Below are 16,177 nucleotides of genomic sequence, written 5' to 3'. Positions count from 1 at the left end.
ACAAAATGGAAGGCATAAATGTGAGTATGTCTCTTGGCATGACTCTCTTATGCAGCAGAGGGACAGGTCTGAAATGGTGCTCTTGCTACTGCAGATGTGATTTAAAAATCTGACAGCTACTAATCTTTTATCATTTTTGAAGATTCAAAGTCAAATGAAACAGGACTCATTCCATACCTGAAGACTACAGCAGTGTAGCAGTGATTTTAATCACTTCTTATATTGCTGGCACTTGAACCGTTGACAAAAGCCTCAGAAATGATGGAAAATTTCGTTTTCTTTCTGTCAACCACAGGTAACAGTCTAGCTTCCCTATTGTTTGTGAGCTCTACTTGGACCAATGAATTCCAATTAAAAGCTTAAAGGCTTACTCAGTTATAAACTGATCATCCAGAAGAATCTGTTTTGTGATTAAGTCAAGGCATACAACAACATAAGGTGTTTAACTTTTCTAAGAACACAAAAGCAGTGAAGATCAAAAACACTTTAAAATGAACTTAAAGGGAAACAAATTTTTATAAGAAGTTTATTTTTCTGTTGTGTGCCCATTATACAAAGTAAGCAGCCAGAGCTGCCATTTTGTCCTTGGGTTTCTTTGGATTGAGTCTTCCTCCAGGCCTCCGGCCTTTACCTCTTCCTCGGCCTTGCCTTTTTCCTTGTCCCCCACGGTGCATGGGGTGCCTCATGGCTGCATGCTTCAGCTCCACCAGATCTTGAAACACGGGATCACAGAACACACAGCCTGAATGCTGGGTCTCACCCCCAGGTAAAGGAGATTTGGCTTTGTTAAAATCAACATCCACAAGGGCTGCATCGCACAAGTCGCAGGTCTCCGGTGACACTCGGACCTTGTGGGCATTCTCAAAGAAGTGCACAATCACATTGCATTTGTTGCAGGCCATCTTCCACTTGGGACCTGACGTTGAGTCCAGCACCAGAACCCCATTCTCACATTCAACGCACTGCCCAATTCCAAGCATGCTAAGAGAATGCTGGCACGTGGGGTGCGTGCATTCATTACAGCCCATTCCTGGTGGAAGAAGAGTAAAACCATACCACCAGGAAGCCTTTATATCACTACCCACAGGACCCAGTTTGGAGGAAGTGAGACACAGAAGTCAGAGACAGCTTAGTATACTACAGGTTTTCTAAATCACTAAAGAATGGAACGACTCCCCAAATGCCAACTTGCCTTTTCACAGATTCAGAATATTCCCTTGCTCAAAATTTCTTCTGTTATTGCTTTCAAAATTGCCAAATACTGCCACTGTACAGGCAGTTTGGACACATTAGTGATGAAAACTATGTTTTCAATTGAAATGTATGGCTCCTAGCTGCTATTTTATACTTGCCCATACACTGTTAGTACAAGACATTTTTAATTAAGAAAAATGGTAATAAAAAAAATGCCATAAAGCTCCTGGTTCTCAGCTTCAAAGACTATGTTAAGTAAGTTACCAAACTGCAACTTTAGAAACTGGTCTCAGTTACCAAACTGCAACTTTCACCCCCTCTTATATCCTTCAACAGCTTTTGACACACCATCTACCTCAGTATCAAAACACTCTCAAGACCTGGTCCTAATCTACAGCTCTATCCATAGCAAGCATACTCCAATTTGCAAAGTATCAGAATCCCAGTGTCTTTCACTGCAAACCAAGTGTTACAAAGGTCACCTCCTGTGCATGCACATAAATTAATTTCTTACTCCTTTTATAAAGAGAAAAAAAAAGTATTCAGAAGTGAGATAACTAATAAATTTTGGTCAGTAAGTTTGAGGTGAGTTTTAGGTATCTGCAACCTAATTTGAACAGCGCTTTATACTAAGTAACACTGAATAAAAACTACTGTATAGACTGCATCTAATCTATTTCAAGTGAGGTCATTCCCTGCATATTTACAGAATTCCTACCTTTTTTCATGTCCCTGAAGGGAGGATGGTTGTAACAGTATGGACACAGTGGGTAGCTCTTTCCTCTGGATCCAGACGACCACAGCACCAGCTCAAAGTCATCTAGTGGGCAACGCAACTCTTTGTAGAGTTTAATGGTACCATTCTGTGGAAGACTGTAGGTGTCATCACAGTGGGAGCAGTGCAGACGACTTGGCTTGGCCTGGAAATAGAAGTCCCCTGAACAACTGTAATGTCAATAAGGTTCAAAACTTCCAGTAAATCCCAGTGGGGCTGCTCACTGCTTTGTTCCCCATGGAAAAGTTCCACTGGGTTTTTCATTTTAGAAATGCCCTCTTGACAACCACATTTGAATCCAAATTCAATACTAGAAAAGGGGTTTCTATTCAATGCCCCTGGCAAGTGAAATATAAACTCCAAGCATGAGGTGAAGTTACCTGAATATACTTCATGAAGCGATGGCATTTACCACAGCGGGAAAGTGGTTTACCAGTGGCAGCTAATGGTGAAAAAGACACTTCCATCAGTTCATCCATACCTGTGAAAGAGAGAATCACACTTACATTAGAATTCTAGTTCTTATGAGGAAACCTTGCACAAAAATCACCTACAAAACCTGTGAAGTGAGAATATTTTATTCACAATGCTTTCCCTTGTTTACAAAGACTTTTAAATACACAGTGTTTTGCACTGAGCATGCACAAACACACAAGGTTAATTATTTCAGCTAGTCTGAAGTTTTCAACAACTCAAAACTACACAAAATAAATCTGAAGTAGAGTTTGTAAGCCATAATTCAGTCCATTTCCTTTTGGAGAGCCACTTAATTTAACTGGAAACTTCCAGTTCTGATAGAACTTTTCAGTAAGCCTAAACCTCTGAAAGCAACCTGATATATATGTATTTTGTACTAGCATCTTTGCAACGATTAAGTAATTGTAGGTAAAGTTTTACCTGCAATAGAATCCACAAAATAGTGGAATTTCCTTTTGAAAATGTCAAGGGTGTGCTCCAGGACCTGATGATAATTTGCTTTACCCAGAGCTATTAAGTTGAGCTGCTTCTCCACAGCACTGCGGATTGTAGGAAGAACCAATTCTGCATCTAACAGAAAACCAGAGACAGCAGCAACAGAAAAACAGCAATGAAAGATCAAAATACGGGGATAGCAAACTGTCTGTGCATAAACTGACATCCAAATAAACAAACAAGTTTTAATTATAACACTCTTTGGAATTAGTAATACTTTCTTAGATGCATCATTTGAGACAGAAATGCTAGCTATACAGGGACAACAGCCCTTAACATACTGAAGGGGAAAGAAGGTAAGAGGATGGAAAGGGAAGGGCATTTAACTGACCTATTTTGTAATAACCATGAACCAGAACAATGCCAAGGTTTGTAGGCTTTAGTCTCCGACCACTCTCCACTGTGACATAGTTTCGCTGGCAAATGTTGTTAATGTGGACTGGAATACTTGCATCAGTTCCTGGTGCACAAAAGAGAACAATATATCCATCCTAAACAAAAAGTCTTCATTGAATTACTCACTTCTGACTTCCCTGGGTTTATGTCAAACTGTAGGGCTCCTGAGACTGTTTAAAATTCAGGAACCTTTTTATAATAACCCATGTCAGTGGGTAACTTCTCTCTCTAGTAATTCTTAGGTTCCTTTGCAGTTCTGAGAAGTCTGAAACATATATTTTAACCTTAAGCCTTTTGTCTCTTCCAAGTAATTACTGTGACGAATCACATACTCTCACATATCATTTATTCTGGAAAAACACAGTGGAGTAAAAGACTATGTGTGTTTTGACCAGAAACATTTAGGAAAATGCAAAGCAAACAGGTCACATTGAAAAAAAAAAGGTAGTATTATGGTAAATTATACACTAAGACATGTAAGGACTACTGGAGCCAGCAAAGCTGAAGCAACTTGTAGACAAGAATCGTTCCTAAGAACGGGGAGATGCATTCTTGCACATAACATCAGTTCTTTCTGACAGAGAAGTGACAAGGATGTGTTATGAAAGGATGCTGCTTTGGCCAGAAACCAGACATAAGGATAAGAAAAGGAAAGGAATGTGGGGGAAGAGACAATCTACCATCTGCTAAGAGGAGCTACAGACATTATGGTTTGAAGGGAGAAAGACATTATTACTGTACCTATTCAAACAAATACTGAAAAGTCATTAACCAACAGTTAGTTCAGAGCAGCAATTCAGACTCTCTGCACTCTTGGTAGATATAATTAAATGTAGGTTAAGCAAGTTCCTACCAATGCCATGCTTTTCCATCAGAGTGATAAGTTCTGCTTCTGTCAGGTAATCAGGAGGACTGGTTTGCTTTTCTAACAATTTTATTTCACCAACTGGAAAAAGATCTCCTTTCTCACAGTGGGGAAGGCTCTCTTCTAATGGGATGCTGTGCCACGGCATAATTTCTGTGAACCCTGGATGCAAAGAAACAAACAAAAATAATAACAGTTTATCTTTGTAACTTTCAAAAGGAAAACATGGGCTTCATTATACAGATCAAAGTTAAGAGGCTGTCTGCAATACCATGCAGAAAATATCTGAAACTGGGATTACTGAGGAAATAGAGTATCACAAGACAGTATCTCTCACCACACTGCACCAGATCTACTTTGTACGTGACTTGAGTCAGGCTGACGTATGGAAAAAAACCTAAACACTTTCCTTAAATGAAACCACAGTGCCAGGAAGGATAGGAAGAGTTTCTTATAAAAGATATACAAATAGCAAGTCATATTAATGTAATAAGGACTATTGGGCCAGCTTACCATGAAAAAAATCTCAGTGGTGGTAAGATATTCTTTTTACAGAGGCCCAAGAAAAAAAGAAGTAAAATATGCCTTTGTGTAATTTATCACCCAAAGGGCGTTTGCTGCCTGTAAAAAGACTGGTCTTCATTGGCAAATGTGGCATTAAGTTTTTGAGACTACTACATGAAAAGTAAGACTTTACCTATTGTAACTGAAGTATGAAAATGAAGATAACTATTTGGTCTCTGGTCTTGATAGCTCAAAAAAATGCTTCATCTTTATATCCATTCAATGCATTAATGGAAGAAAACCAACCAACCACAAACATATATCTGTAGATAACTATTTACTCCGTGGTTAGTCTTACCTGGTGAAGTTACCACTTTTCCAATACATGTAAAACGTTCAGGGCCAATACTGAAAGAAATGGTGGTTTGTAGGTACTTGCAATCAGCGCTGACAGTGGCAATGAAATGCCTGGTTATATACTCATATAGCCGCCATCCATCTCCACCTGAAGAAAAAGAACATCTTACCCACAAAATGCAACTCCTGCAGCTCTACCTAAAATCTGTTCTAAAAGGTTTAGCTGGCTATGCCTTTTTCTTAGCAGTACTATGTTCCCTAGATCAATTACAGAAAAGCAGAGCAGCTCTGAACTTCACTGTCATGAGAAGCTTAAATTACAGTAAAGTCTGCTCTCTTCACTTCTTGCCATTCAAATAAATCTATTTTCTGTTGAAACTCGGGGATTTTCAAACTGGCACCTATACCTCTAGGAACTAGTTTGCTCACATAGTGTCCCAAAACTACTGGATTTGTCTATACCTAATTCTGCTTCTGTCGCAGCTCTCATTGGGGTGATGGGAGGATGGTCTCCTGCATCATGGCCTTTCCTTGGACGATTAATGCTATCTGTTAGCAATGCTTTTACCTAGGTGAAGGAAGAGACAGAAAACAGGCAGGCTGAAATGTGTAACAGCTCTCTCTTAGCAGGTTAAAAAGCTTTTCAGATGAAATCCTTAACAATACAACATCCATAAATAAAAGCCACTATAGATATTTATTGTTTCTGAAGACCTATATGAAGCAAGATACATTCTAAAACACAGACTAGAGAACGATCTCTTAGTACAGGTTTTGCTTTGTGTACTCACAGTTTCTGCCCAGTAAGGATTATTGGCTTGTTGTCTCAAACATCCTTTCAAGTCAAAGTTTTCTGGATAATGGGTAGTTTCTGTTCGAGGGTAGCTAATATAACCCTGAGTATAAAGACGCTCTGCTATTTGCATGGCGTGTTGTGGACCCATTCCTAAGATGGAATAGGAGGAAACAAAAATCATCTACACACCACTGCAATTATGATTTGTTTGCTGTACCTGAAAGTATACCTTATCAAAGCATTTATATAAACCAGTTTGTCCTTTCCATCAGGCTTTTGTTGCCTTGACCTTACCAAACATTGCACTTTTGACAAGCTTTCTAAACTTGGTCCCTCCCTCAGAATGACGTGCTATAAGGAGAGGAAGGTATAAACTATATTTGATATATCCTTGATTACTTAGTCTGAAAAGCCAAAACATTTTGCTTTAAAACAGTATGAAAATCTGAGCTTTTACACATACCTAAAGCAGCACTGGCCACTCGTAGCATTTCTACCGTGTTCAGAGCCAGTGGTCTCTGCTTCACCTTCTCTTTTTTACTCACAGATTCTACCTAGAAAATAGCATTTTCCCAATAAAAGTTTTGAAGTTTGGTAACTGGTAAATGTATAATTTCAATCATGCCTATAAACATGTGGCATTCCTACCATTACCTGCTCTCGTCATCACTGTGGGTTTGTTTTTCTTAAACAGTAACCACCAATATTTTTTACTTTAGAAAATTTGACTGGAGTAATTTTACCAAATTCTGAAGTTACAGTCCCAAGGTCCCCTTGTGCTATGGACTATATCAGGCCTATAACTGGGAATGCAGCAAGGTAGCTTATTGCTATCTTCCCATTTACCTCAGCAGCACATACTTTCAGTGCTACAATGATTTAGGGCTTATTACAAGTAATGGTCCTAACTATAAGGATCCAGATTTTTAAAAGCCTCATGCACTCTTTGAACCTCAATGGCTCTAAGCACTTAAATCCAAACATGCTGTCAAACAAGTATTGAACAGAGCAGAATGAGAAGTTAATTGGCTGTAGACTGTACCATACACATGATTAAAAACTTAACTCTGGGAATACTGCCCTAGAAGTAATTAAATTCTGATTTATACAATGTCTCATGGCAAATAAGAGGCCTGCTTGGAGAGATCTGAACAATATTTCTTAGCAGGTTTAGTAATGAAGACTTCCTGTGAGTGATGGCAATTTCCAAAGTCAGTATTAAGAAGAGGCTTCTGCTGAGAAGATCACACAAACATAATATGAACTACAGGAAAAAAATCTCTTGCCTTTTATTCTCACTTACACAAATTAATGGAGTAAACACCAAAACACACATATTTTACACTCTTCTTTAACAAAAACAAAAAAAAACAACATGCAACCAATGACATATCAAATAGTATTTCCTTTATATGAAATATGGCTCGACTGACACTTACCTTTGCTTCTTTTGACATCTTTGTTATATTCAGGAACATTTGGGCAATCTCACGATCAAACACCCTCACTCTATCCCAGTCTAAAGTGAGAGAACTTTCTTTTTCAGGGTTCACCTATTGGACAAATTAAAAAACATTAATTCCCACCAAGTCTCTTCCTAGAAGTGTGAAAATACACATTCCAACAATAAATCCAGCAAGCAAATTCTAATAATACCTGTCCTAGGACACAAGTGCTTCACACATGCACTTGTACTCTTTCTTTTTTTAGAGGGGCTTTTGAGAAAGACAAAGTACTTTGAGTTCTGGGGTCAGGGGAATGATTGGAATTATTCCTGCAGTTAACCAAGATACTATTCTTGGAGTTAGTGCTGAAATGGACAGAAACTCAAAGTTTACAATTCTGAATTAACAAAACCAGTCATTTGTATTAAACTGTAGCTAGATCATGTTTTAAACCCCATGTACAAAAATAAATATGAAGCAGCCCACGTGAGTACAAAGCTCCCTGAAAACAGGCACCAAATATTTCCTAGCATGACGCACTAGATGCATCAGAAAAAAGATGACAGCGGACACCAGATTTCATCTTTTTTTATTTTAGAATCTAAAATTGGCTATTTTTTACCATCCATCCCTTATTTGTTTAAAAAATCCTTGTGATCACATGCAGTAAACCCATGTTGGTTTGCTCTCAGAGCTTGGACAGCAGCAGGGTTATAAAACTGCTATAAGCTGCCAAAGTACTCAGAGGAATCAACTGCCAATTAACACAATGAGCATTTTATTTGCTTTAAAATTCCAATACTCAGCAATGCCAATGTTTGTTGGCAGCCTAATTAATTCCTGCATTCAAATTAACAACACAGTCAGTCCAAGGACCCCAGGGAACAAAAGAAAACCATTTTAAATAGTCTTGCTGGCTGAGCCCAAGCTTAGATGGTTAGCACTGAAGAATTCTTATAAGGAGCAGACAATAACAACTTTAATGCAAAACTGACATCCTGGAATCTGTTCTCGAGAGAGCGGTGACACACATGTGAACTGAATGGGAACACAGGAGTAAACTGCAGGCATTGTGAGTTCTTGTGAGCAGCTACACATTTATGAATAAACAAAATGAAAATATAAATGCATTTCTTTGGTAAAAATACATATTCCTCATACAAAAACAAGTACTGTAAAACTTACTTTAGCTTGCAAGACCCAGTACGTCTCAGGCTTAAATGACTGGATTTTGTCATGCCTTTCAACACAGAATCCAAGTGTTGGGGTCTGACATGGCCCGAAGGAGATGAGGGAGCTGTCTAAATTCCCATATTTCCCCTGAAAATATTTGGTCTGAAATCTAAGACAGGAAAAAAAAAAACCAGGAACATTAATAGCCTCATTCCCCTGAAATATTTATGTGTCTGTGTATAAAATTTTTCAGTTTGGTGCTGGCAATTAGCTACTCTAGTTTCAAAATATATTTAGTGGTGTGCTGGGTTTGGCAGTGCTGGTGTTAATTTTCTTCATAGTAGCTGGTACAGGGCTGTTCTGGATTTGTGCTGAAAACAGTGTTGATAAATCAGGAATGTTTCGGTCATTGCTGAGCAGTGTTGACACACAGCCAAGGCCTTTTCTGCTCCTCACCCCACCTCACCAGTGAGCAGGCTGGGGGTGCACAAGGAGCTGGGAGAGGACATAGCCAGGATAGCTGACACCTACTGACCCAAGGGATATTCAAGACCATGGGACATCATGCTCAGCAATATGAAGCTGGAGGAAGAAGAAGGAAGAAGGGAGGGTGACATTTGGAGTTACAGTGCTCTGTCTTCCCAAGTAACTATGATGGAGCTCTGCTTTTCTGGGGATGACAGAACACCTGCCTGCAGACAGGAAGTGGGGAATCAATCCTTTGGTTTGCTTTGCTTGCACATGCAGCTTTTGCTTTACCTATTAAACTGTCTTTATCTCAACCCACCAATTTTCTCACTTTTACCCTTCTGGTTCTCTCCCCCATCCCACCAGGGTGAAAATGGGGGAGTGACTGGGTGGTGTTTAGCTGCTGGCAGGGGTTAAACCAGAAGAGTGGATAGAGCAGTATTCCTGAACCTGTCATGAAACTGTCTGTGATCCATGCTGTCACCTTGTAAATGCACAGCCAATCCTAAGATCCAGCTCCTGGCGGGCATCCACTGAAAGAGCTTCATTGCGATTGGGTTCTCCCAAGTGATTCATGGCATTGCAGATGTCTGTGTCAGTAATGGAACTGAATTTAGCTCTATAAATCGTCCTTTCGCTGCTACGAGGTTTGTTCATAACAGGAAGAACAGCATCGAGAACCTAATGAAGATCAGAAGCGTATTTAAGAGTATTTGAAAGATAAAGGCTTAAGTCAGTTTTCCTCTCTAAAGAAAAAAACTCCACAAAAATATTTGCTTACACATAACTACTTTCTTAATTCAGTAAGATGTCATGCCCACACACTAACTGATAAGCAAGGGCAGTACTCGTCTATACACTCAGAAGTGTATTAAGAATTAGCAAATCTCAAGGATTTATTTACCAAATAGCAACTGCTGAACGTGAAGTGCTATTCTTAGCTGAGTGCAAAACATTCACCAGTGCAGCTGCAGCACCTTTTGGTGAATATGTATTGGTTTCTGCCTGGGTTTATCCCATGTATTGCCAGAGCCCAGTTATGATACAATGGTATTTAAAGAACTTCAAACAATTACTTGATCAGATGTGCTTCTTTAACACTTTTAACATAGACTTCTGGGAATAGGATGGTAATAAAATATCTTTGCACATCAAAGTTTTATTTCTAAACCTTTCATGTACACAGTCCGAATTCCTGCAGTAAACCTATGGTTAGAAGTGATCTCTGTGCTCTAAAGTGTCTAACTGCTTAATGAATAAAAGATAACGGAGATGAAGTTTTATAAGGACAGCAAAATAACTACTCCAGCTGTGAAATACAGACCAATTCTCAAAGCACTGGAATGTTCTAATGTTTACGAAACCTTATCTCAGATGAGCAACATCTATGAAATTGATTTATACTCTTTAACTGACATCTCAAGAATTTAAAAGCACATGAGTTTCTCCACCAAGGCCCTCCATGCCTTTAAAACTTAATCACTTAGATTTTTACTGTATATTCATAAAACAATACTGATAGACAAATATATTATGGTATTATAAGTCTTAAAAATGGAAATCTTACTTCAAAACAGATGTTTTCTCCTTCCTTATCACAATCCAACCACAAGACAATACAATCACAGCCTCTTCCCTCCACCTGTGAGAAAAAAATAGCACAAATTTGCAGCAACTCAAAGACAGACCTATCTCCTCACTAATTGTATACTTTTTGTTTATACTTTAGAAGAACTAGAGATAATTTACGTGGTGCAAAAAGAACTGGAAGAATATAGCAGAAGTGACAAGTCTGCAGGTACTTAAACAGCGGTTGAAGAGAGAAGCAAGCTGTGCTTCATGGGATCAGAAGTCTACCTATGAGACGCTTTTCTACAGGACCTGAAAAATTCAGCGTAGCTCTACAGCAGTGGAACTCTCCTGAAACTGCCACAGTTGGTGCATGCAGTCTTGGGCACAGTCCCTTCCCCTTCCTGTGCCTTAATTTCCACATCATTATAAACAAACAAGAGAAACACTTTCCTAGTTCATAAAGATACCAGAAAGTCTAAATTTATCTGACAGAAATTAGTTTTACACCACATACACTTGCCTTTCAGAAAGCATATTATTTTGTAAAAGCAACCAAGCTACCATTGCCCTCTCAGAGGGGTGCACGTGAAGAATGAACAAGAACCAACACAGACTTACAGAAGGCATTTACAAGCTAAGCCTTGCACTTGCTGTTAAGAAGCAAAACATGCATCCAGCGCTTTGACAAGCAGGATATCAGCAGTTGAAAAACCTCGTAAGGCAATGGCAAGAGTGAACTCAACAAAGATGTCAGACAGTGTAAGAACCAGTAAAATTAAAAAAACAGATCTGACCATGACAAAAAGCTGCTTCCTCACGGCAGTATGTAGGAACATACTCATGTCTTTCTGATGCTAGAAATCTAGTATATTGTACAGCATATTGCCAAACACTGCCCACTTTTGGGAAGCAGGTGAATAACCTGCTAAATCCAACATTGAACAACCTGCAGCATGAGAAACACTACATTCAGACAGCCTGTCTGCCTCAGCAGGAGGAAGATATGTAAAAAATGTTTCTTTAAAATATGTTTTAAATAAACATTGGAGGGTAATGCCAGAGGACTCTCTCCTTTAGAGGAGGCATTACCTGTTAGAGGAGACATTACCTGTCTCTCCTGTTAGACGGCATTATCCTCCAACAGAAAACTATCTGTTGTGAAGACAGACTCAATTTTTCACTCTAGAACAAAGCAAACTGACCCAGGGCTGGAAGAGGGTTATAATTCTGGTTCTTACATAAAGCTAGCTAACTTGTAAAAATTGTTTTTGGAAAGCAAGGCAAATTCATAATTTCAAAATTACTAATAATGATTATTACTTTTGAGAACCACAAAAGAATTTCAATTCTTTTTCTTGACAGGGTAAAAATAGGTGTCATTTCTTTGTATCTAGAGAAAAAAAAGAACAATGAATCCTTGAAGACAGACAAGAGGTAACAGACAAAATGTACAAGATGTATCCTTTTAGGACAAGAGATATTGGCCTCAAGCTGCGTCAGGGGAGGTTTATATTGGATAGCAGGAAAAACTTATTCACTGAGAGGGTGATCAGCCATTTGAACAGGCTGCCCAGGGCAATGGTGGAATCACCGTCCCTGGAAGTGCTCAAAAAACATGTAGATAAGGCCCTTTTAGTGACATGGTTTAGTGGTGGACTGGATAGTCCTGGGGTAAAGCTTTGGACTTGATGATCATAAAGGTCTTCTCCAACCTATTTGATTCTATGATTCTATGAAATATGCTCCAGATAAATAAAGAAAAAAAATGCCAAGACAAGATTACTGTCAAACACTACTGCTAAGAAAGAATACCTGTAAAAATTTCACCATGGTCAGTTTGGGATTAGCTTCTTTCTTTTCTGTGGGAGCTTTGCTAAAAAGTTCTGCCGGATCCACTTTGTCCCAGCTGTTGTATTTCCCTGAAAAACAAAAGTATTTGAAGCAGAGCTCTAAATATACATTAAAAACCAACAACACAACAAACAAACAAACAAATAACATTACCTTGCAAAACACCTGGCTTTCAAAAATTGTATTGGAAATTTCTCTACCCTAAAACCTCTTGCTCTATTTTCTACCAACGACCCCCTTAGATTTCTATTGAATTGGAGCTATAATTTTAAAATGTGACATACAAAGAGGGAAAGAGGGGATGAAAAAAAGAAGGAATATTACATGCCTTTCAGAAATGAGCTATTAAAACACCTTCTTTTGTACAGTGAGATGATCAGGCCTAAAGAAGGGAGCTATCTTTCCTCATCTCCACAGTGCATGCATAATGTGCATACTGCAGTCTGTTCACTACTTTAATAGCCCGTTATGTCTCAGCCATAAAGCATCTGTGTCGCTTTCTCGTATCAATGCATTTGTTCATTTCCATTTCTCTGAAGTAACCCTTAGTAATATTGCTTAGCAATTAGACAGAATCGTACCTCTTCAAAGCAATGTACAAATAACTTAAATTCAGTCCTCATAAAACTTGTGAGATAATTCTCATTAGAGGAAACAGAGTAGTCACACGACCAGCCAACACTTCAAAGCAAGTTAGTGACAGGATTCTTTGTACATAATCCTTACCAGATCTCCATTTTGTAGTAATATACTACAATGCTTCAAAGAATATCCTTTTAGATTCTGCATCCTTTAATCACCTTGCATCTGAAGTACTACAACATTTACCCAGGTAAGCAAATAGAGCCTCATCTCCCCTCATGTTCCAGGGGCATAATTCAGACACAGAAAAGACACGTGGCATGACCAAGAAGTCAGCCAGAAAACTAGAAACAAAAATCAAGGCCTGCTGACCACAATCTTCTCATTCTCCTTTTCTCTCTGTTTTTTTTCATCCTCCTCGTCTTTCTACTTCTTGACTGAATATTCTTCCTGAATCATTTCCTCAATCAGTATTTTCCTATCCTATCCTGTCCCTGACAGCTCTACAACCGTACCACTTAACACGTCTTACGAACAAATACCTATGAAATCCAGAGTCATGACGTGACCACATACAGATGTCATCTTGAAATGGGCACTCTGTCCTACAAATAATCCAGTGTACTCATGCACAGAGCATGCACCATTCAGTCCCTTGCGAGAGGACATGTTTCCTGTGAAAATAACATGACAAGTATCAACAAGATTAAAAAAAAAATCAAACTACAGACATAAGTTATTTCATAAGAAGTTACATCTCCCCCTTTCCTTAGGCCTCATAGCTAGGATCTTCCTGATTACAAAATTCTACTCATTGATCAAGTTTTTACTTAGTTAATTAGTACTTCAGAAAGCATAGTTCATTTTCAATTTAAACTCTTCATTATCTCCTCCACCCTGCCCTTACCACCAGGAAATCCTTACAGAAATACACCGAGTTTTCTACACCAGTACAGTTATAATCAACTCATTCCGTTTTTTATAAAATTCTATAAAACTATTTATCAAATCTTTGCTATAGCTTCAAAAATCTCTGAACAGCAACCTGCAGCTTGATTGGGGTTTTCTATAAACCTTATGCACCAACACATGCTACAGTTACATAAAATACCGAACCCAGCCTCCTTTATTCTTGAACTGAAGTAGCATCAGCACGTGAACAGCATGTGAAGGGCAACTGAGCTCTTTCACAAACTGCAGCCTGTCCCTCCCGGGTACCAACTACCTGACCAGGTGTTTCTCAACCTCACTTCACCTACAGCAAAATCCGATAACCTTCGGCCACGCAGTCTGCCTGCAGGCAACCAAGAGGTATCTCCTCAGCGGGGCTGTGCGCTCCACTCTGCCACTGGCACAAGGCCTGACCCCGCAGGCTTTCCTTCCTACCTCTCGAGAGGATCTTGGCGATGGACTGCGCCAGAGAAGGCTTCTCCGCCACCATCAGAACAGTCTTCATTTCCAGCTCAAAGTGCCGCGGCGCTTACCGGTGCGGGGAGGGGTTAGTGCAGACCGCGGCGCGCAGCTCACTACCGAGAGCCAGTCCCCAGCCTGCAGAGAGAGCACGGCACAGGTTTACCGCAAACACGCTGCCAGGGAAGCTCACGCGGAAGCAATGACAGACCTCGCCCTCCCCTCGGGGCTCCGCAGCTCCCGCTGCCCGGACCCGCCCCCCCAAGAAGCCCACCGGGTAGAGCGACGGAACCGCCTCAGCCTGAGGTGCCCCCCCCCCCCCCCCACCCGGCCGCGCTGTCCCGTCCCGGTGCACCCTGCGGGGCGAAGGAGCCGCCCGGCGCGCTGAGGGGAAGCCGGGAGCAGCCACGCTCCGGCTCCGGCCCCAGCCCGCTCCGCACCTCAGCAGGCAGCCATGGCCCGCTTGCACTGCCGGGTCACGGACCCGGAAGGCGCGGCTCACGCACACACCCCCTACAGCCGCTTGCTCAGCGCCCCCTGGCGGCCCGGAGGAGCGTCGGGGATGCGTCCTTCGTGCTGTCCGGTTTGTTCCAGGGGCTTCAACAGAGCCAAGGCTCGCAGCGGGATCGGAGGGGAGATGTGGAACCGAAAGCAGGAGCACCGGGAAGGCGCAACCGCCACCGCTCCGTTCCCAAAGCCCACGCACAGCGCTCTGCCACCGGCAGCACCAGGCCTGTTTCACACCTGCTGCCTCCCATCGCACTGGCTGCGCATGGATTCCTCCCCTCACTTTGAATTTATCTGCAAAGACGCACACAAAATAGATGGCAAGGTTCTCTAAAAGGGTCCATGCACATGAAGCATATCTGCTTTATTCAAGCAGCTGAAGCCAATGCACCTGTGCACAGTCCATGGTTACGTTTCTAGTTTCCATAGGCTAAAACCGCCACAAATAGTCTCTGCCACTAACAGCATCTACTTCAGTGCAAAGAAATTTATTCTGCGAGCGTTAGGAGCTCCCAGTTCCCCTGCACCTAGATGAGGTAATGGAAATAACATTGATTTTGTAACGATTCTTGGGGAAAAGTGCAATTTTTTTGCACATTACATTTTAGAGGAATGATGGTTTCTTTCTTGAGCAGAAAGGGAAAGAAGGGAAAGGAGAGAGGGAGGGAAGGCCCAGGCAGCAGCACTGCCCTTCCTGGCCCATATTTCCTGGGAGGGGGCAAGGAGGTTTTGTCAGGACCGAAGCAGCTCCAACGTCTCCTCCACGTGTCCCAAAACCTTTCTGTCAAGACAAGTGCTACAGAGGGAAGCCCCAAGTTGATGAGCTCCTCCCTGGCGGAGGAGCTCAGCTCTCTCTTCTTATCCCTGTGGCATGCACCAATCACAGCCAATGTTTATAGCCCTTTTCCAAGAGCCACTCAGTGCCATACAAACCCAAAGGGAAGACCCTGGGCAGCAGCCAGGATGAGGATGTGTATCCACCTCCTGCTGTCTGGAATAAAAAGATACTAATTCACCTTCAATTAGATTAGCAAACAATTAATAGATACCAAGTTATTAGTGAAAGAAAAATCAAAACAAACCCAGGCAATGTTGAAGTTAGAACTTACTAAAACAAATGTGTTCTGCTGTTTCAGTGCCTAGTTCCCTTTGACATCTGGGGAACATCTGGAACAATCAGGATGCAAGTTAAAACCACGTCTTCAGATATGTCAGATACATATTTTTCAATTTCCTCTAGCAAAAGCCCTCTATGAAACCCAACCTTTCTTGTTGAGTGCCCAATGCAACATGCAAATTCAGATGTGTAC

At 40.8% G+C, this 16,177-nt stretch overlaps 1 protein-coding gene across 3 annotated transcripts; it reads right to left on the bottom strand.

The window, feature by feature from the left end:
- Positions 1-512: 512 nt before the first annotated feature.
- TOP3B (DNA topoisomerase III beta) lies at positions 513-14,512 on the bottom strand. 3 transcript variants are annotated; one of them, XM_061466055.1, is made up of 17 exons: positions 14,337-14,512; positions 13,493-13,624; positions 12,330-12,436; positions 10,513-10,587; positions 9,430-9,626; positions 8,490-8,646; positions 7,299-7,412; positions 6,323-6,413; positions 5,851-6,009; positions 5,526-5,624; positions 5,065-5,211; positions 4,191-4,364; positions 3,273-3,401; positions 2,867-3,016; positions 2,350-2,450; positions 1,913-2,114; positions 513-1,030 (listed from the first exon to the last, which is right to left on the bottom strand). In XM_061466055.1, the coding sequence occupies exons 1-17, from the start codon at positions 14,404-14,406 to the stop codon at positions 549-551; spliced, it is 2,586 nt and encodes an 861-aa protein (XP_061322039.1). In that variant the 5' UTR covers positions 14,407-14,512; the 3' UTR covers positions 513-548. The 3 variants fall into 3 exon arrangements, with proteins under 3 accessions (XP_061322039.1, XP_061322038.1, XP_061322040.1); XM_061466054.1 differs by having other exon boundaries at positions 5,526-5,631; positions 5,855-6,009; XM_061466056.1 differs by lacking the exons at positions 10,513-10,587; positions 12,330-12,436; positions 13,493-13,624; positions 14,337-14,512 and having other exon boundaries at positions 5,526-5,631; positions 5,855-6,009; positions 9,396-9,625.
- Positions 14,513-16,177: the final 1,665 nt, after the last annotated feature.

Source organism: Pezoporus flaviventris, unplaced genomic scaffold, assembly GCF_033815535.1.
Source record: "Pezoporus flaviventris isolate CSIRO_AGI_PZ_B2104156 unplaced genomic scaffold, CSIRO_AGI_Pfla_v1 ptg000041l, whole genome shotgun sequence".
NCBI classification, from domain to species: Eukaryota; Metazoa; Chordata; class Aves; order Psittaciformes; family Psittacidae; genus Pezoporus; species Pezoporus flaviventris.
Note: the sequence above shows the minus strand (reverse complement) of the source record. Positions and strands in the feature narration are given on the sequence as shown.